The 20,052-nt window shown below is 48.5% G+C and overlaps 1 protein-coding gene and 2 long non-coding RNA genes across 4 annotated transcripts; all 3 read right to left on the bottom strand.

Moving 5' to 3' along the window:
- Positions 1-2,206: 2,206 nt before the first annotated feature.
- On the bottom strand, positions 2,207-3,368 carry LOC148393691 (janus kinase and microtubule-interacting protein 3-like). The gene is made up of 2 exons (XM_088385743.1): positions 2,965-3,368; positions 2,207-2,885 (listed from the first exon to the last, which is right to left on the bottom strand). The coding sequence occupies exons 1-2, from the start codon at positions 3,175-3,177 to the stop codon at positions 2,769-2,771; spliced, it is 330 nt and encodes a 109-aa protein (XP_088241869.1). The 5' UTR covers positions 3,178-3,368; the 3' UTR covers positions 2,207-2,768.
- A 1,060-nt stretch (positions 3,369-4,428) lies between these two features.
- LOC148393690 (uncharacterized) lies at positions 4,429-7,142 on the bottom strand. 2 transcript variants are annotated; one of them, XR_015860375.1, is made up of 4 exons: positions 6,954-7,142; positions 5,368-6,829; positions 5,213-5,283; positions 4,429-5,076 (listed from the first exon to the last, which is right to left on the bottom strand). It is a non-coding gene; the product is annotated as an uncharacterized LOC148393690 (long non-coding RNA). The 2 variants fall into 2 exon arrangements; XR_015860374.1 differs by having other exon boundaries at positions 5,213-6,829.
- A 3,868-nt stretch (positions 7,143-11,010) lies between these two features.
- LOC148393689 (uncharacterized) lies at positions 11,011-18,083 on the bottom strand. Its single transcript, XR_015860601.1, has 4 exons — positions 17,972-18,083; positions 11,560-11,645; positions 11,202-11,369; positions 11,011-11,089 (listed from the first exon to the last, which is right to left on the bottom strand). It is a non-coding gene; the product is annotated as an uncharacterized LOC148393689 (long non-coding RNA).
- Positions 18,084-20,052: the final 1,969 nt, after the last annotated feature.

Raw genomic sequence — 20,052 nt, 5'->3', positions numbered from 1 at the left:
ATGGCCTCTTCAAAACTATTCTGGATTACTACTTTGGATCTATTCTACATTACTTGGCAACAACATACTCTGTAACAGATTAGGCAGTATAATCACATATGTTAACTTGAGAGTGCCCACACTCAATCTACTTATCGTGATGTGTTAAATCAATTACTGTTAGACATTATTTGTCTGATAATCTACCAAATCTTTGAATTGAAGAATTTGTGATTTAATTAATAGCTTGTTCAGGGTAATCAGACTTGTATATAATTCTAATGGCCTTCTTTTGAAAACTATTCTGAATTACAACTTTGGATCTTATATTACTTTGCAACAATCTACTCGGTGACAGATTAGGCAGTATAATCACATATGTTAACTTCAGTGCCCACACTGTATTTATTTATGGTTATTTGTTAAATCAAGTACTGTTAGACATGAAATAGGAAGTGTTTAACATAAATGTTATGGCTACTCACCATTGTAGCTCGCTCCTGGTCAATGATATGAGCCTCTTCTTGCAGTGGAAAACTTGCAGCCAACAAACACCGTGGAACCTAAAGGAATGAAATTAAACATTAACATTTCGCCCGGACCAACATTCACACGTACAACGCAACGCGGCTACACTTCTGCTATTACAAACGTAAATCTCCTTAAACACAACGAGTGTTACTTACCGTGTACGCTCTAGGCAAAATTGGATGTGATGCAATTCCAAATCTATCTGAAACGGCAGTTAAAAGTAGAGTTACATCAAGTTTTCTTTTTTAATCAACACAATCATTTACAACCGTTGACCAGAAAGAATCGTCGAAATTCGACGTCCCCCACAAACGCCACGCTCACTCGCTTTTCAGGGCAACAAAAGTACTTCTTTTTAAAAACGATGAGTTGTACTTACCGTGTACGCTCTGGACGGTCCAGTTGCAAGCAGAAAATAAAAATATTTCTCTTGTTAGTCGTTTGTTACCATCCGCTGTGTCTTTGTCAACATCGCCGCCATTTTCCTACTTCCTGCTGCGAGCCGCGCCCACGGATTTAAATTTGGGCGGAAGCTCTTTCCATTGGCGTCGTTTTCGCATATAGCAAATCCGATTGGTTGGGAAGGGGGCACGGTTATGCAGCCGAGGGGTCCTGTGATCGGTGGGATGTAAAGTAGGCGTCGACGTCACGTCCGCGTCACGTGACCACGACGTGGCAGACGTCATATAGCAACCGCTGTTTTGTTTAGTAGACTTACAGTTGTTATGCATTGACATAATGGCGCACACACCAAATAGATTTAAATAAATTAAATAATTCTTCTGCCCACTCTCTTTTAAACAAGTTAACTCTCCCCGCGGATTTGAATTCCGGCGAAAGTTACGCCCATCGACGTCACGTATGTCACGTGACCACGACGTGGCAGATGTCATATAGCAACCGCTGTTTTGTTTAGTAGATTTACAGTTGTTATGCATTGGCATAATGGTGTGCACTCAAAATAGATTTAAATAAATTAAATATTTCTTCTGCCTACTCCCTTTTAAACAAGTTAACTCTGCCCACGTCCATTGACGTCTTGTCTGCGTCACGTGACCACGACGTAGCGACGTCATATAGTAACCGCTGTTTTGACCAGTAGACTTAGTTATTATGCGTTGACATAATGGCGCACTGGTTAGCATGGCCACCTCTTAAGCATGATGATGCGGGTTCGACGCCTGATCAATGTTAGCATGGAGTGAGCTGAAGTGCATGGCGCTGAAGATTTGAATCTTTGAAATGCGCTGAGGTCTGACATATCAGGCAGAATGGTTTGCCATCACGTTCAACAAAAAATAGAAACTTTCCCACTCTGATTAAAACGTCCTGTGTTCATCTACGTATTTTCGTTTTGCTGTGCATCTTTTCCCTGCCATTTCGAGAGCCCAATTGACACTCATAGTTTAAAGAAATGTGTTTGCCCATCCTACTTTGTGGAATTTCACCACATGCGCTTTTGACCAAAATACCAAATTGAACTCAAGTGAAGCCAACACGCACAACCCCCCCCCCCCCCCCCCCACACACACACACACACACACATGTTGATATGAACATAAAAGAGCCGCATGCGGTTCGGGAGTTGCGGCTTGGCCAAACCTGTACTATACAACTTTATTTGTATAAAATTTTCACAACAGCTGTCACACAAACAAAGCGGGAAAAACCGAAGACGTGCGTGTTCCGCCCACGCTGGATTTATTTGCACCTTTGAAAAGACACCGTATTGCCGCAGATGTGGCAAAGAGTACTTTTGGGCATCTGAGACGGAAGGATGTCCAAAGCATCACGTCACCTGCTCTGGTAGGCATGGTGGTGGGACGTTGAGGTCAACCGCTTTGGGGTTGGCTGACTCTTTGATCGCAGGATGCCACACACTTGAAGACAGAAGCAGAAAAGCAGAGCTAAATGCAAAATGTACTCACCGGTGACTCCAATTTTTTTCCCCCCTGAAGAAACAGCTGGACGGGTGGCCCCGGCTGGCCAGTGGGACTCTTGTTATTCTGACCCTTTTTAGTGCGCGTTTGGGGCAACAACCGTTTTTTGTGGCGCTCTCTTCTGGTTCAAAAGTGCCCTGCATGTGAATTTGCTTTTCCTGCCTTCTGATTGGATGAGCGCCGGTGTGACGCGGTGCCTCTGTCACCGTGGCGGGGGGTATACGTTGGCATCGGAGCGTCTGCCAACGTCTGAGACCGGCTGGCAGTGTATCGGAGGTGTCGAGTGCGGTGCCGCTGGAGCTCACTCACCAGCTGGTGTTAGGGCCACAGAATGAAGGCCAAGGAGAAGAATAGAAAGAGAAACAGAAACTTCTCCTCCAATTGTTTGATTTGTCTCTTCTGAGCTTCGATGAATTCTTTCAGCTCTTTGTTCCTCTAGGACGGACAAATGGAAAGTGGCATTCAAAAGCCAGTAAGCGTGCAAGTAAGTGCCGGGCTGGCTTTGGGCCCTTACCTGTTGCGCGCTGTGCAGCAGATCCATTCTCTCTTGGAGGATGCAAGCGTCGCGCTCCCTCAACTCGCACATCAGGGCTCGCTTCCATTGGTCCACGGCGCTCCTAAGCTCTTCTCTCTGATCCGCCGTCAGCACGTCATTCACGCCAGCGTGGCTGGCTTTTTCGCCGTCCGTGGCGGGGCAGTCCCGCTGCGGTAGCGCCTCGTACAACATGGCCTCCAGCTCCAGGATCCTCTGGGCCGCAATCCTCGTCCATCAGTGGTCCGGCGGGAGATTTGAGGGCGGCTTACCTTATGAGCCTGGTCCATGGAACACTTCCTGAAGTCCAACTCTTCATCCAGGTAGCCCTTCTGCTTGCAGAACATATCCTAGCACAGCTCAAGGTCAGAATTGTTGGGGCACATTGCCGGAGTTCCCCTTGGCTGATGTCGCGTGTCTGTCTACCTTCTCACTTTCAATGTCCAACATCTTCTGTTGAAGTGTTGACTTGGTCACTTTGATGTATTCTAACCACTGAGGAAAGGCTGCTGTCACATAAGCAGAATGCGAGAGCGTGCGTGGACGTGCGTGTTACCTTCTCGGCTAGGGTGAGAAGGGTCCTGGCGTGAATCACGACCACCTGCTCCTCGCTGGTGAGATTCTGCAAGAGCCCAAAGGCACAGCGTCAACAAGCTTCTTTCAGCGCAAAGCCTTCCAAAAGTCACATTTGAGCCGCCGAGTCTCGTGGAGTGCGAACATAAGGAGTTCGACATACACTTACGGCGTTATAGCCCAGGATGTCCAGCTTCTTCATCAGATCACTGATGACGATGTCCGGGGGAAAGGCGCAAGGAGCAATGTAAGGTGTTCTGGGACCTCGGGTTAAGGTTAGGGTTGCGAGGGACGCCTTACGTACGCTCACGCCCTCGGCCTCGCAGTAGATCTGCAAAGGGCTGAGGCCGTCTGGGAAACGGACTTGCAGAAACTTCAAGACGGGGGAGCGCCACTCCCTCTCCTGAAAGGCAGAGGCATGCATCCGTCCGTCCGTCCGTCCGTCCGTCCGTCACATCTCTGGCCTCAACACGCTTGTGCGAGTCTTCCCACCTCCAGCTCCAGGATGCGGAACTCAAGCAGTTCGTTTTGGTCTCGGATATCCTGGATGTGCTCTTTCAGACGCGCTTCTTCCGCCTCCATCCGCCTGACCTGAAAAGACAGTCAGACCTCATCTGCGGGGCTTCCCGACAGGTGTGACGCCAAGCGACTCCGCCCAGCGCCTTTCTTTCCGTCACCTTTTCGGCCAACTGCTGATTGCTCTGACGCAGCAGCTGCTTCTCCTCCACCCACTTGACATTCTAGAAGAGACAAACGCGTGGACAGCTTTGGAATGTTGTGTCATTTTCATCCACAAATTCTTTGGTTGACTGGAAAATGACATTTGCTTTTCTCCGCATTTTCCCAGCCACGTTCGGGGGGGGGGGGGGGGGGGGTTGGTCCAGTAATGCCAGACGGATGAGTGACTGAAGAATGTAGCTATTTTGTCTGAGAAAAAGGTGTGCTCATTGATGAGCTTACCTGTCCTTGTTGCTTCAGCGCTGACTCCAGATCTGCTACTCTGCTTTGATAGTGACCCATTTCTACCATCAGCTTTTCTCTGGTCTGAAAGGAGGAGGAGGGAGGCTCCTCCTCCTCCTTTCAGACCAGAGAACACCCGAGGCTGGGTGAGAACGGGGAGGCTGCGACCCGGCCGGGGGTTGCGGGAAGGGGCGCCACCTTGATCTCCTTCTCGGCGTCGTAGTCCCCTTTCGCTGGTCTGGGCTAGCAGAGCGTAGGCTCGTTGCAGCGCTTGATATTCTTGCGTCAGCTGGCGGTAGCGAAGCTCCGCCTCTTCATGCACACACCAATGCAACACAGCACTAGTACCAGAATCAGTCAGACCGGCGACAAAGCACCCGCGACGCAAAGACGAGTCCGATTCCAGGCTGAAGAGGAATGTTTGGTGCCAATACGCTGGCAGAAATGGCGGGCTACCTCTTCGGGTTCCGTGTCGGGGGTTCTGTCGGTGTGAAAAGACAAGGACGATCCGTCCGAGTCCACCAACACGTCTTCGTCGTAGCCGTAAAATGTTTCGATGACCTGCGGGCGCGGAAGCAAACATCTCTCTGAACAAACTGAAGCGACACCTCACGATGAATCGACGAGAGGAACGATAGCGAGAAAAAGGCCATTTCATCTTGCGCAACACCAAGCAGCCGCAAACAAACAGACTCACCTTGCAGGACCTCACGCTTTGTTCCTCCTCAGAGATTCTCGACGTCGGTATCGTAGCAGCAAATCTCTCTCCTGTCGACACAAATAATCCGCCTTTGAGATTCTTTGGATGCAAAGGGAACGAACGGCTCCGGCGCAGAAACAAACGCGACTCACAATGACATTTCTGACATGAGCTCCTGTCTCCAGAGCCTGAAAAACACGTCACCGGCGATGATTGGAGGGACGCTCGTCTTTTCCAAAAGTGACAACTACAGGGTGTGTCAGGGTTTTCCAGATTATCTTTATCGTATCATTGTTTTGCTTTGACTTTGACTGCGACCTGTAATAAATAATATTATTTATCCCTTATTTATCCCTATCGCTTATCCCTTCCTACACAAAGTCGTAAAACACCCCTTGCTATGTTTTGACTAGAGGTCAAGGGCTTCCTCTATTCAATCCACTCTTACACCCACCCTGTTTCTCTTAATTAAAATGCTCGTGCAGGAGCCGAGAGTCAGACTTCATTCGTACAACGGATGGACTCTCCACCTGCAGGTGTCCAAAAGAACTTACTTGTCTCCCGTGTGGTTCTTGCAAAATAAGTTGGAGCGAGCGCAACTCTAACAGGGTGCATTTTGCCACTAGCTGCCTACGGACAATGACGTCGCGCTCGCGGCTCATGGTTGACGGGCTGAGCAGCCGGGCAAGTCCGTCGTTTTCAGCGCACAGCGAGTGGCAAAGGCGCTGACAAAACGGGAGCTTTGAGCTGCTGAAAACGGCAAAACAAGTCTAAAGCGTGTTCAAACGCGTGCGCACAATGCTCCTGCTTGAAAGGTCGGAATTTAAGGGGCCAATTTTTTGGATGGCGGCCGCCGGCCAAGCTTTGGACGGAAAAGGTTTCCTGGCGACAGCGAGCGAGCGCGGCGCTGCCGTACGTGCACCGAGTCGCCTGCCTGAAGACCTTGGACAAGTCGTCGATGATGTGCCGCTGCTCCACAACTTGAAGGAACTCCATTTCACCGTCCTGCTGGCCGCAACCGCGGTCCAGGTCATTGAGCGAACTAGGCCTTCTCTGTGGAACACAAATGCAGTGGACTCTGTTGGCACGCCGCCGTTGTCCGCGTCGACTTACCAAGCTTGCCATCTCCTCGTTCTCCTGGGTGACAAAGCGCACTTTGTTTTCAAGGCGACACAGCACCAGCGAGAGTTCTTCATTCTTCCTGCTCAGGCGTTTGTTTTTGTACAGGAGTGGCAGAAACTGGCTTTCTGTTTCTCTCAGTCGCTTTAGCTGCAAGCATGAAGTGCGGGATGTGAAAGACGCACAACACGCGGGCCAGAACGTATCCATTCCTTTTGCATCGGTTTGAACGGAATCGTGGCTTTGGCTCCCAATAAAAGACATCTACCAGGCAACCGACTCGCCGCGCCGCTCAACTAATAAGCAAGCGCAATGGGTGCCTCGCTGGATGGCGCGCATCAAACGTAGCGCAAACCTTCAAGCGTGCCGTCAATAAATTACCAGTTCATTGCGCTCTTCAGAAAGCAGGGCGTTTCGATCCTCCAGTTTCCTGATGACTGCGCTGAGCTCAGCGATTTTCAGATGAAACCGTCGCGTGTCCCGATCCTCCTGAGACTGAAAACGCCCCGCAACACACACACACAAGCACTCGTTCAAAGTTCAAAACTGTTTTTGTGCTACCTTCCTCCAGCAACGAACTAAGTCATGCGTACTGCAAGTGTGTGATGAGGTGGCTTACGCAATGAAGAGGATTGCTAGTAGCGGCGTTGACCCCACTTCCAGGGTAGTTTAGGCCCGCCCTTTGGGAATCCCTCAGGGCAGCGATCTGCTGCTCGGCAGCCTGAGTCTGCAGCTGAAGGCGGTGGACGTGGCCGGCCCCAGGGCTTCATCCAAAACACTAACCGCTCTGTCTTTCAGCTTGATCTCATCCGTCTGGATGTACAAACGGGGAGCGCTCAGGCAGGCGGGCAAACTCATTTGCCAGAATTGTGACAAAAACAAAGAGAGCAACCGGCCAATTTTTTTCTTGAATCGACTAGAACACCTTTGCTGTGACAAAAGCGAAGCGAGCAACCGGACATTTTCTTCTTGTGAAATAGAATAGAATAGAATGCCTTAGGTGTCATTGCACTGCAGGTATACAACGAAATTGGGAACATAGCCACGCACCGCGCATCTGATCAGTCCTACCAGTCGGCGGATCTCCCTCTCGCAGTCTCTCTTGGTTCGGCTCAGCTCCTCCCGATGCTGGTGATGAGCCGATCGGAGCTCGGCCGCTCGGGACTGCCAGGCCTGCTGGGCCGCTGCCAGGGCTTCTTCCGCGCTCCTGGTGGAGGCGACACCGCTCGGTCTCCCGACACCGCCGCGTCTCCTCCACCTCCGCCAGCAAAGCGCCCCCCCTCCTCACCTGAGCAGACATTGCGCCACACCGGGCCGTTGAGACCGCAACGGAGCGCCGCGACGCTTACTGGGGACAAGCTACACAATACGGTAGCGGCCGCATCGAAGCCCGACGTGGCGTGCGGATAGTCAGACACGGATAGAGCGGATCACCTTGTCCATGGAGCCGTCCCTCAGGCTGAGGACCAAGGCATTCAGTCGCTGGATCTCTCCATCTTTGATTTTGATCACTCTCATCAGCTCCATTTCATGCTGCCGCAGTAATGTCTCCCTGGTAATGGCTAACTCTTTCTGCTTCTCCTCATGGAGTTTGCTTTTGAGTTCCGTCATGGCGGCGGTGGCACGGTGGTGCTCCGCCCGCAGGTCCTGACTTCTCTCTCTCTCCAGACAGCTGACCTGACATGACTTAGACTTAGACTTAGACAAACTTTATTGTCATCTTGTCTGCACATGGTGCATACAAAACGAAATTCCGTTGCATACGTCTTACAACAAAGTAGTGATATTGCAGTTGAATAGAAGTAACATACCCTATGAAAATATATATATATACATATATACTATATATATATATATATATATATATATATATATATTAAAAATAAGTATAAAGTGCAGCAGTGATAATTATGCAATAGTGCAAGTAGGCAAAACAGTATTCAAGAGTGTGCAGAGGAATGCTAAACCATGTATTAAACTTCTATTTAAAGGGTTTATACAAGTTCAGTAAAGTTGGTAGTGCGAGATAGTGCAAGATAGAGGTCCGTAGTGTCATAAAGTACAGTTCTGTGAATGTGTGATGCAGAGTTCAGTTTAGAGCTCAACAGTTCTAGTGTTCAACAGTCTGATGACAGCAGGGAAAAAGCTGTTGCAGAACCTGGTGGACCTGCAGCGGATGCTGCAAACCTCTTCCCAGAGGGCAGCAGGGAGAACAGTCCATGGTGGGGGTGTGATGGGTCATTGATGATGTTACGGGCACGGGACATGCAGCGCTGAGATGAAATGTCCTGAATGGAGGGAAGAGGAGCCCCTATGATCCTCTCTGCTGTCCTCACCACTCTCCTCACGTTCTTCCAATCGGAGGCGGTGCAGCCTCCACACCACACAGAGAGACAGCTTGTCAGAATGCTCTCTATGGTGCTCCTGTAGAACGTCCTCATGATGGGTGGGGGCAGGTGGGCTCTCCTCATCCTCCGCAGGAAGTACAAGCGCTTCTGTGCCCTCTTGACCAGTGCCGTAGTGTTCATAGTCCAGGTGAGGTCTTCTGTGATGTGGACCCCCAGGAATTTGGTGGTGCTGACCACCTCCACAGCTGAGCTGTTGATGATCAGTGGAGCGTGGTGAGGCTGTTTTTTCCTGAAGTCGACGATGATCTCCTTCATCTTCTCCTCATTCAGGATCAGGCTGTTTTCTCTGCACCAGCCCACCAGCTGCTCCACCTCCTCTCTGTAGTCCAGGTCGTTGTTGTCTCTGATGAGCCCCACCACCGTTGTGTCGTCTGCTGACTTCACGATGTGATTGGTGGTGAACCTGAGGACGCAGTCGTGTGTCATCAGGGTGCACAGCAGGGGGCTCAGGACGCAGCCCTGAAGGGAGCCTGTGCTGAGGGTGATGACATCAGAGGTGTTCTGTCCGACCCGGACTGACTGAGGTCTGTTGGTGAGGAAGTCTAGCAGCCAGTTGCGAAGGGGGGTGTTGAAGCCCAGGTGTTCCAATTTTCCTACCAGATGCTGTGGGATGATGGTGTTAAACGCTGAGCTGAAGTCCAGGAACAGCCTCCGCACATGGGTGTTCTTCTCCTCCAGGTGAGCCAGGCTCAGGTGAAGAACGGAGGAGATGGCGTCCTGAGTGGAGCGGTTTTGCCGGTCGGCAAACTGGAACGGGTCAAATAATAGGGGGAGTCTGGAAACGATGTGACCTTTAAGCAGCCTTTCGAAGCACTTCATCATAACCGGAGTCAGTGCAACAGGCCGGTAATCATTAAATGAGGTGATTTGAGGTTTCTTCGGCACCGGAATGATGGAGGCAGTCTTAAAGCACGCCGGCACTGTGGCTTGGCCCAGCGAGGTGTTAAAAATGTCTGTGATGACCCCAGCCAGATGACTTGCACATTCCCTGAACACACGCCCAGGAATGTTGTCGGGGCCAGGGGCCTTACAGGGGTTGACTCTCCTCAGGGTCTTCAACACATCGGCGGAGTCAAGGCAGAGTACCTCCTCTTCCTGATGGGGGACAGTTTTAACTGCTGGAGTGCCGTTTAGTGCCTCGAACCTCCCAAAGAAGTTATTTAGACCATTTAGAAAGTCAGCATCAACTACACCCACCGGGGGGGGGGAGGGTGAGTTGTAGTCTGTAATCGCCCGTATGCCTTGCCACATACTCCTGATGTTTTTGACGTCGTGGAAACGATCCTGAAATTTTCGACTGCGGTCTCGCTTCGCTATCCTGATGGCACGGTTCAAGTTGGCTCTCGCTGTCCTCAGTGTCTCCTTGTCGCCAGACTTGAAGGCAGAGTTCCGCGCTCGTAGCGTTTGACGTACCTCCTCAGTCATCCAGGGTCGTTGGTTGCCCCGGGTGATGATATTCTTAGTGGTGCTGACGTCCTCGGTGCATTTGTTGATGTAGGCTGACACAGTCATGGCACACGCATGTCTAATCTACATCGGGAAAACTGGGAGGGAGGGAGGCAGGCAGGGAGGCAGGCAGGGAGGCAGGCAGGGAGGCAGGCAGTGTCTGTCTGTTGAGGTTTTCACCTTGTTCTTCTCCTGCTGAAGTTCTAACTGGACGTCCATCAGTTTGGTTCTCAGCTCGTCATTGGCGGCCTGAAGGGCGTCCGTTCGCTCCGCCTTGGCCCGCCCTGCCGGAGCTCGTTTGGACATCTCTTACTCGAGTCTCGCCCGGTCGTCAGTCAGAGATCACAACATTTGTACCTGGAGAGCACAAACGCAGCGCTGTTTTCCACTGGCTTCGAACTCAACTTCAATCGGTACCGTAACTTACAACATCATAAACATAGAACTAGCTTGACTTATTCATTGAATAAATGCATTTGGTTCTTCAAAACTGCATCACGCAACATAGCGTGACCGAGACGGCCGTTATCCACCTGCGTGAAGTTATTTGGTGAAATGAATGAGATGTTTAAGACACCATCGTTCTGTCTCTATGTAGATGAAGGTAAATAATCGATTGCTGAAGGTCCAAAGGTGTTGTGATAAACAAATAAACATATTAGTGATTAGTGACATATTTGTGATAAACATATTAGGCAGGATAATCACATATGTTAACGTGACTGCCCACACTGTATTTATTTATGGTTATTTGTTAAATCGAGTACTGTTAGACATGAAATAGGAAGTGTTTAACATAAATGGAAGACGAAAGGGGTACTCACCATTGTAGCTCCTGCTGGTCAATGATACGAGCCTCTTCTTGCAGTGGAAAACATACAGCCAACAAACACCGTGGAACCTAAAGGAATGAAATTAAACATTAACATTTAGCCTCAACCAACATTCACAGATACAACGCAACGCAAACTACACAAACGTAAATCTTTTTAAACACAATGAGTTGTACTTACCGTGTACGCTCTAGACGGTCCACTTGCAAGCGGAAAATAAAGATATTTCTGTTGATAATCGTCGTGTTTGTATCCGGTGTCTCGCTCAAGGCCATTGCGCCCACAGATTTGAATTTTGGCGAGAGTTCAGCCTATTGACGTCATTTCCGCGGTGTAATACCCGCATATCTGAAACGGCAAAGTTAAGAGTAGAGTTAAATAAAGTTTTTAGTCAACGCAATAATTTACAACCGTTGACCAGTCGAAATAATCGTCGAAATTTGGCGTCTGTGGCTGGAAGCAGACGCCGAGTTCGACATTCCTGCCAAACGCCACACTCCCTTGCTTTTCAGGGCTAAAAAAAAACAGTTGTAATTACCTTGTACGCTCTAGACCAGGGGTGTCAAACTCATTTTTTTGGCGGGCCGCATTGTAGTCATAGCTTCTTTCGGAGGGCCATTATGACTGTCAACCCAAATAAATGTATGAGCACCTCATATTATACACAGTAAAATCTACAAAACAAACTGACAAAGGACTCGTTTTCAAATCAGACGAATAAAAACTGGTCAAATATTTTTAAAAAATATATATTAAAAGTGAAGACAATTTGCAATTCTATTAATGACACACAAATGTCATGCACAATTTGTCTTCGCGGGCCACATAAAATGATGTGGCGGGCCGTATCTGGCCCCCGGGCCTTGAGTTTGACACCTGTGCTCTAGACGGTCAAGTTGCAAGCTGAAAACAAAAATATTTGCCTTGTTAGTCATCGTGTTACTAACAGCTGTGTCTTGTTTGCCAGAACTGCCGCTTTCCTACTTCCTGTTGCAAGCCACGCCCACGGATTATAATTTTGCCGTGAGTTCCGCCTATTGACGTCATGTCCGCGTCACATGACTGCGACGTAATATTATCTAAAACTGTTTGTGCGGTATTGTGTTGTTCTGTGCGGTATTGTGTTATTCTGTGCGGCGTCGTGTTGTTCTGTGCGGCGTCGTGTTGTTCAGTGCGACGTCGTGTTGTTCAGTGCGGCATGGTGTTGTTCAGTGCGGCATGGTGTTGTTCAGTGCGGCATGGTGTTGTTCAGTGCGGCATAATGTTGTTCAGTGCGGCATAATGTTGTTCAGTGCGGCATGGTGTTGTTCAGTGCGGCATGGTGTTGTTCAGTGCGGCATGGTGTTGTTCAGTGCGGCATAATGTTGTTCAGTGCGCCATAATGTTGTTCAGTGCGGCATGGTGTTGTTCAGTGCGGGATGGTGTTGTTCAGTGCAGGATGGTGTTGTTCAGTGCGGCATGGTGTTGTTCAATGCGGCATGGTGTTGTTCAGTGCGGGATGGTGTTGTTCAGTGCGGCATGGTGTTGTTCAGTGCGGCATAATGTTGTTCAGTGCGGCATGGTGTTGTTCAGTGCGGCATGGTGTTGTTCAGTGCGGCATGGTGTTGTTCAGTGCGGCATGGTGTTGTTCAGTGCGGAATGGTGTTGTTCAGTGCGGCATGGTGTTGTTCAGTCCGGGATGGTGTTGTTCAATGCGGGATCGTGTTGTTCAGTGCGGGGTGGTGTTGTCCAGTGCGGGATGGTGTTGTTCAGTGCGGCATGGTGTTGTTCAATGCGGGATGGTGTTGTTCATTGCGGCATGGTGTTGTTCAGTGCGGCATGGTGTTGTTCAGTGCGGCATGGTGTTGTTCAGTGCGGCATGGTGTTGTTCAGTGCGGCATGGTGTTGTTCAGTGCGACATAATGTTGTTTAGTGCGGCATAATGTTGTTCAGTAAGGCATAATGTTGTTCAGTGCGGCATGGTGTTGTTCAGTGCGGCATGGTGTTGTTCAGTGCGGCATGGTGTTGTTCAGTGCAGGATGGTGTTGTTCAGTGCGGCATGGTGTTGTTCAATGCGGGATGGTGTTGTTCAGTGCGGGATGGTGTTGTTCAGTGCGGCATGGTGTTGTTCAGTGTGGAATGGTGTTGTTCAGTGCGGAATGGTGTTGTTCAGTGCGGCATGGTGTTGTTCAGTGCGGCATGGTGTTGTTCAGTGCAGGATGGTGTTGTTCGATGCGGCATGGTGTTGTTCAGTGCGGCATGGTGTTGTTCAGTGCGGCATAATGTTGTTCAGTGCGGCATGGTGTTGTTCAGTGCGGCATGGTGTTGTTCAGTGCGGCATGGTGTTGTTCAGTGCGGCATGGTGTTGTTCAGTGCGGCATAATGTTGTCCAGTGCGGCATAATGTTGTCCAGTGCGCCATAATGTTGTTCAGTGTGGCATGGTGTTGTTTAGTGCGGGATGGTGTTGTTCAGTGCAGGATGGTGTTGTTCAGTGCGGCATGGTGTTGTTCAATGCGGCATGGTGTTGTTCAGTGCGGGATGGTGTTCAGTGCGGCATGGTGTTGTTCAGTGCGGCATAATGTTGTTCAGTGCGGCATGGTGTTGTTCAGTGCGGCATGGTGTTGTTCAGTGCGGCATGGTGTTGTTCAGTGCGGCATGGTGTTGTTCAGTGCGGAATAGTGTTGTTCAGTGCGGCATGGTGTTGTTCAGTGCGGGATGGTGTTGTTCAATGCGGGATCATGTTGTTCAGTGCGGGGTGGTGTTGTTCAGTGCAGGATGGTGTTGTTCAGTGCAGGATGGTGTTGTTCAGTGCGGCATGGTGTTGTTCAATGCAGGATCGTGTTGTTCAGTGCAGCATAATGTTGTTCAGTGCAGCATGGTGTTGTTCAGTGCGGCATGGTGTTGTTCAATGCGGCATGGTGTTGTTCAGTGCGGGATGGTGTTGTTCAGTGCGGCATGGTGTTTTTCAGTGCGGCATAATGTTGTTCAGTGCGGCATGGTGTTGTTCAGTGCGGCATGGTGTTGTTCAGTGCAGGATGGTGTTGTTCAGTGCGGCATGGTGTTGTTCAATGCAGGATCGTGTTGTTCAGTGCAGCATAATGTTGTTCAGTGCAGCATGGTGTTGTTCAGTGCGGCATAATGTTGTCCAGTGCGCCATAATGTTGTTCAGTGCGGCATGGTGTTGTTCAGTGCGGGATGGTGTTGTTCAGTGCAGGATGGTGTTGTTCAGTGCGGCATGGTGTTGTTCAATGCGGCATGGTGTTGTTCAGTGCGGGATGGTGTTGTTAAGTGCGGCATGGTGTTGTTCAGTGCGGCATAATGTTGTTCAGTGCGGCATGGTGTTGTTCAGTGCGGCATGGTGTTGTTCAGTGCGGCATGGTGTTGTTCAGTGCGGCATGGTGTTGTTCAGTGCGGCATGGTGTTGTTCAGTGCGGCATGGTGTTGTTCAGTGCGGCATGGTGTTGTTCAGTGCGGAATGGTGTTGTTCAGTGCGGCATGGTGTTGTTCAGTGCGGGATGGTGTTGTTCAATGCGGGATGGTGTTGTTCAGTGCGGCATGGTGTTGTTCAATGCAGGATCGTGTTGTTCAGTGCAGCATAATGTTGTTCAGTGCAGCATGGTGTTGTTCAGTGCGGCATGGTGTTGTTCAATGCGGCATGGTGTTGTTCAGTGCGGGATGGTGTTGTTCAGTGCGGCATGGTGTTTTTCAGTGCGGCATAATGTTGTTCAGTGCGGCATGGTGTTGTTCAGTGCGGCATGGTGTTGTTCAGTGCAGGATGGTGTTGTTCAGTGCGGCATGGTGTTGTTCAATGCAGGATCGTGTTGTTCAGTGCAGCATAATGTTGTTCAGTGCAGCATGGTGTTGTTCAGTGCGGCATAATGTTGTCCAGTGCGCCATAATGTTGTTCAGTGCGGCATGGTGTTGTTTAGTGCGGGATGGTGTTGTTCAGTGCAGGATGGTGTTGTTCAGTGCGGCATGGTGTTGTTCAATGCGGCATGGTGTTGTTCAGTGCGGGATGGTGTTGTTAAGTGCGGCATGGTGTTGTTCAGTGCGGCATAATGTTGTTCAGTGCGGCATGGTGTTGTTCAGTGCGGCATGGTGTTGTTCAGTGCGGCATGGTGTTGTTCAGTGCGGCATGGTGTTGTTCAGTGCGGCATGGTGTTGTTCAGTGCGGCATGGTGTTGTTCAGTGCGGCATGGTGTTGTTCAGTGCGGAATGGTGTTGTTCAGTGCGGCATGGTGTTGTTCAGTGCGGGATGGTGTTGTTCAATGCGGGATCATGTTGTTCAGTGCGGGGTGGTGTTGTTCAGTGCAGGATGGTGTTGTTCAGTGCAGGATGGTGTTGTTCAGTGCGGCATGGTGTTGTTCAATGCAGGATCGTGTTGTTCAGTGCAGCATAATGTTGTTCAGTGCAGCATGGTGTTGTTCAGTGCGGCATGGTGTTGTTCAATGCGGCATGGTGTTGTTCAGTGCGGGATGGTGTTGTTCAGTGCGGCATGGTGTTTTTCAGTGCGGCATAATGTTGTTCAGTGCGGCATGGTGTTGTTCAGTGCGGCATGGTGTTGTTCAGTGCAGGATGGTGTTGTTCAGTGCGGCATGGTGTTGTTCAATGCAGGATCGTGTTTTTCAGTGCAGCATAATGTTGTTCAGTGCAGCATGGTGTTGTTCAGTGCGGCATAATGTTGTCCAGTGCGCCATAATGTTGTTCAGTGCGGCATGGTGTTGTTTAGTGCGGGATGGTGTTGTTCAGTGCAGGATGGTGTTGTTCAGTGCGGCATGGTGTTGTTCAATGCGGCATGGTGTTGTTCAGTGCGGGATGGTGTTGTTCAGTGCGGCATGGTGTTGTTCAGTGCGGCATAATGTTGTTCAGTGCGGCATGGTGTTGTTCAGTGCGGCATGGTGTTGTTCAGTGCGGCATGGTGTTGTTCAGTGCGGCATGGTGTTGTTCAGTGCAGAATGGTGTTGTTCAGTGCGGCATGGTGTTGTTCAGTGCGGGATGGTGTTGTTCAATGCGGGATCATGTTGTTCAGTGCGGGGTGGTGTTGTTCAGTGCAGGATGGTGTTGTTCAGTGCAGGATGGTGTTGTTCAGTGCGGCATGGTGTTGTTCAATGCAGGATCGTGTTGTTCAGTGCAGCATAATGTTGTTCAGTGCAGCATGGTGTTGTTCAGTGCGGCATGGTGTTGTTCAATGCGGCATGGTGTTGTTCAGTGCGGGATGGTGTTGTTCAGTGCGGCATGGTGTTTTTCAGTGCGGCATAATGTTGTTCAGTGCGGCATGGTGTTGTTCAGTGCGGCATGGTGTTGTTCAGTGCAGGATGGTGTTGTTCAGTGCGGCATGGTGTTGTCCAATGCAGGATCGTGTTGTTCAGTGCAGCATAATGTTGTTCAGTGCAGCATGGTGTTGTTCAGTGCGGCATGGTGTTGTTCAATGCGGCATGGTGTTGTTCACTGCGGGATGGTGTTGTTCAATGCGGGATCGTGTTGTTCAGTGCGGCATAATGTTGTTCAGTGCAGCATGGTGTTGTTCAGTGCGGCATGGTGTTGTTCAGTGCGACATAATGTTGTTTAGTGCGGCATAATGTTGTTCAGTGCGGCATAATGTTGTTCAGTGCGGCATGGTGTTGTTCAGTGCGGCATGGTGTTGTTCAGTGCGGCATGGTGTTGTTCAGTGCAGGATGGTGTTGTTCAGTGCGGCATGGTGTTGTTTAATGCGGCATGGTGTTGTTCAGTGCGGGATGGTGTTGTTCAGTGCAGGATGGTGTTGTTCAGTGCGGCATGGTGTTGTTCAGTGCGGCATAATGTTGTTCAGTGCGGCATAATGTTGTTCAGTGCGGCATAATGTTGTTCAGTGCGGCATAATGTTGTTCAGTGCGGGATGGTGTTGTTCATTGCGGCATGGTGTTGTTCAGTGCGGCATGGTGTTGTTCAGTGCGGCATGGTGTTGTTCAGTGCGGGATGGTGTTGTTCAGTGCAGGATGGTGTTGTTCAGTGCGGCATGGTGTTGTTCAGTGCGGCATGGTGTTGTTCATTTCGGCATAATGTTGTTCAGTGCGGCATAATGTTGTTTAGTGCGGCATGGTGTTGTTCAGTGCGGGATGGTGTTGTTCAGTGCGTTATAATGTTGTTCAGTGCGGCATGGTGTTGTTCAGTGCGGCATGGTGTTGTTCAGTGCGGCATGGTGTTGTTCAGTGCGGCATAATGTTGTTCAGTGCGGCATGGTGTTGTTCAGTGCGGGATGGTGTTGTTCAGTGCGGGATGGTGTTGTTCAGTGCGGCATGGTGTTCAATGCGGAATGGTGTTGTTCAGTGCAGGATGGTGTTGTTCAGTGCGGCATGGTGTTGTTCAGTGCGGCATAATGTTGTTCAGTGCGGCATGGTGTTGTTCAGTGCGGCATGGTGTTGTTCAGTGCGGCATGGTGTTGTTCAGTGCGGCATAATGTTGTTCAGTGCGGCATGGTGTTGTTCAGTGCGGCATGGTGTTGTTCAGTGCGGCATAATGTTCAGTGCGGCATAATGTTGTTCAGTGCGGCATGGTGTTGTTCAGTGCGGGATGGTGTTGTTCAGTGCAGGATGGTGTTGTTCAGTGCGGCATGGTGTTCAGTGCGGGATGGTGTCTTTCAGTGCGGCATGGTGTCGTTCAGTGCGGCATGGTGTCTTTCAGTGCGGCATGGTGTCGTTCAGTGAGGCATGGTGTTGTTCAGTGCGGCATGGTGTTGTTTAGTGCGGCATGGTGTTGTTCAGTGCGGGATGGTGTTGTTCAGTGTGGCATGGTGTTCAGTGCGGCATGGTGTTGTTCAGTGCGGTATCGTGTTGTTCAGTGCGGTATCGTGTTTCTCAGTGCGGTATCGTGTTGTTCAGTGCAGTATCGTTGTGTTGTTCGTATTGTGTTTAACACTTAGCCTCTAACACTTAGCCTCTAACACTTAGCCTCTAGCATCTAGAAGGTAAATAAATAGGAAGGAAGGACTCACCGGTGACGTCTTCGCCCACGTCCAAGCGTTGTACTTTGTATTTTCATCCTTCTGACAGTGGAAAACATAGCCAACAAACACCGTGGAACCTAAACGAATGAAAGAAAACTATCATTTGGCCACAACCAACATTCACAGATACAACACAATGTGACGTGCGGGGTTGAGGTTAAAGGTTGAGTGAAGGGCCCTCGTTTTAAACTACTTTTTTGAAAAGGATTGGGAACAAGTAAGACGTATTTAATTTATTTAATGGGAAGTAGTAAGAGCTATTGAATTTAATCTATGTATTATATTCTATTGTATTGTATTCTGTTGTATTCTTTTGGATTGTATTCACACTAACCCCACTAAAACTTCAGCCCACAAAAACTCGCCTCTGGCGCCTAGCCTCTGGCACTTAGCCTCTAACACTTAGCCTTTAACACTTAGCCTTTAACACTTAGCCTTTAACACTTAGCCTAGAAGGTGAATAAATAGGGTTAAAGGTTGAGTGAAGGGACCTCGTTTTAAACTACTTTTTTGTAAAGGAGTGGGAACAAGTAAGACGTATTTAATTTATTTAATGGGAAGTAGTAAGACTTATTAAATTTATTTAATCTACTTTTCTTCCCAGGCAAAATTTGATGTGCTGCAATTCCAAATTTCCAAAGTGAATGAAGGAATGAAGTCCTTTAAATTATGATTTTGTATAAATACTAGGCATTAACACAAAATCGACGGCACAAAATGGGCAGACTTTACTTGTTTGAAAAGGACTGGTTACAAGACAGACTTTTTTAATTTATTTAATGGGAAGAAGACTTATTTAGTTTAATTGATCTATTTTTGTTCCCTGCCAAAATTCGATTTGCTGCAATTCCAAATTTCCAAAGTGAATGAAGGAAAGAAGTCGTTTAAATTATGATTTTGTTTAAATACTAGGCATAGACACAAAATCTACGGCACAAAATGGGCAGACTTTACTTGTTTGAAGAGGACTGGTTACAAGACAGACTTTTCTGATTTATTTAATGGGAAGAAGACTTATTTAGTTTATTTAATCTATTTTTGTTCCCTGGCAAAATTGGATTTGCTGAAATTGTATTTTGCCAAATCTTGCCTTGAGACCTGATAGGAAGTATTAAACGCTTAGTTAAATCAATACAAGTTGGTAATAAGAGCGAGTAATGTTGGTTGAACCGATGAATGAAGGTTGAAAGCAATTTAAATTATGACTTTGTATAAATACTAGATATTAACAGAACATCTACTGCGCGAAATGGGCAGAGTTTACTTGTTTGAGAAGGAGTGGCTTATTCAAAACTAAGATTTATTTAATCTGTTTGTTCCCAGGCAAAATTGGATGTGATGCAATTCCAAATTTCACCACATGATGGTGCCCAATTTTGACTTCATAGGACATATTAAACACTTAGCTTGTTATTATGTTCAAGGTAATCAGATTTGTTTATTATTCTAATGGCCTCTTCAAAACTATTCTGGATTACTACTTTGGATCTATTCTACATTACTTGGCAACAACATACTCTGTAACAGATTAGGCAGTATAATCATATCTGTTAACTTGAGAGTGCCCACACTCAATCTACTTATCGTGATGTGTTAAATCAATTACTGTTAGACATTATTTGTCTGATAATCTACCAAATCTTTGAATTGAAGAATTTGTGATTTAATTAATAGCTTGTTGTTATGTTAAGGGTAATCAGACTTGTATATAATTCTAATGGCCTTCTTTTGAAAACTATTCTGAATTACAACTTTGGATCTTATATTACTTTGCAACAATCTACTCCGTGACAGATTAGGCAGTATAATCACATATGTTAACTTCAGTGCCCACACTGTATTTATTTATGGTTATTTGTTAAATCAAGTACTGTTAGACATGAAATAGGAAGTGTTTAACATAAATGTTATGGCTACTCACCATTGTAGCTCGCTCCTGGTCAATGATACGAGCCTCTTCTTGCAGTGGAAAACTTGCAGCCAACAAACACCGTGGAACCTAAAGGAATGAAATTAAACAGTAACATTTCGCCTCGACCAATTTTCACACGTACAACGCAACGCGGCTA

This window comes from Syngnathus floridae, chromosome 9, assembly GCF_059516105.1.
Source record: "Syngnathus floridae isolate MCC-2025c chromosome 9, RoL_Sflo_1.0, whole genome shotgun sequence".
Classification (NCBI taxonomy): domain Eukaryota; kingdom Metazoa; phylum Chordata; class Actinopteri; order Syngnathiformes; family Syngnathidae; genus Syngnathus; species Syngnathus floridae.
The sequence above is the reverse complement of the archived record's forward strand: the minus strand, read 5'-3'. Positions and strand labels throughout refer to the sequence as shown.

What these genes read in the sequence shown, in the direction of transcription:
- LOC148393691 (XM_088385743.1), bottom strand. Translation starts at nt 3,177, where the DNA reads ATGTTGTACGAGGCGCTACCGCAGCGGGACTGCCCCGCCACGGACGGC. An exon ending in TGCTGCACAGCGCGCAACAG is followed by an intron (nt 2,886 to 2,964) that starts GTAAGGGCCCAA and finishes TGTCCGTCCTAG; the next exon opens with AGGAACAAAGAGCTGAAAGA.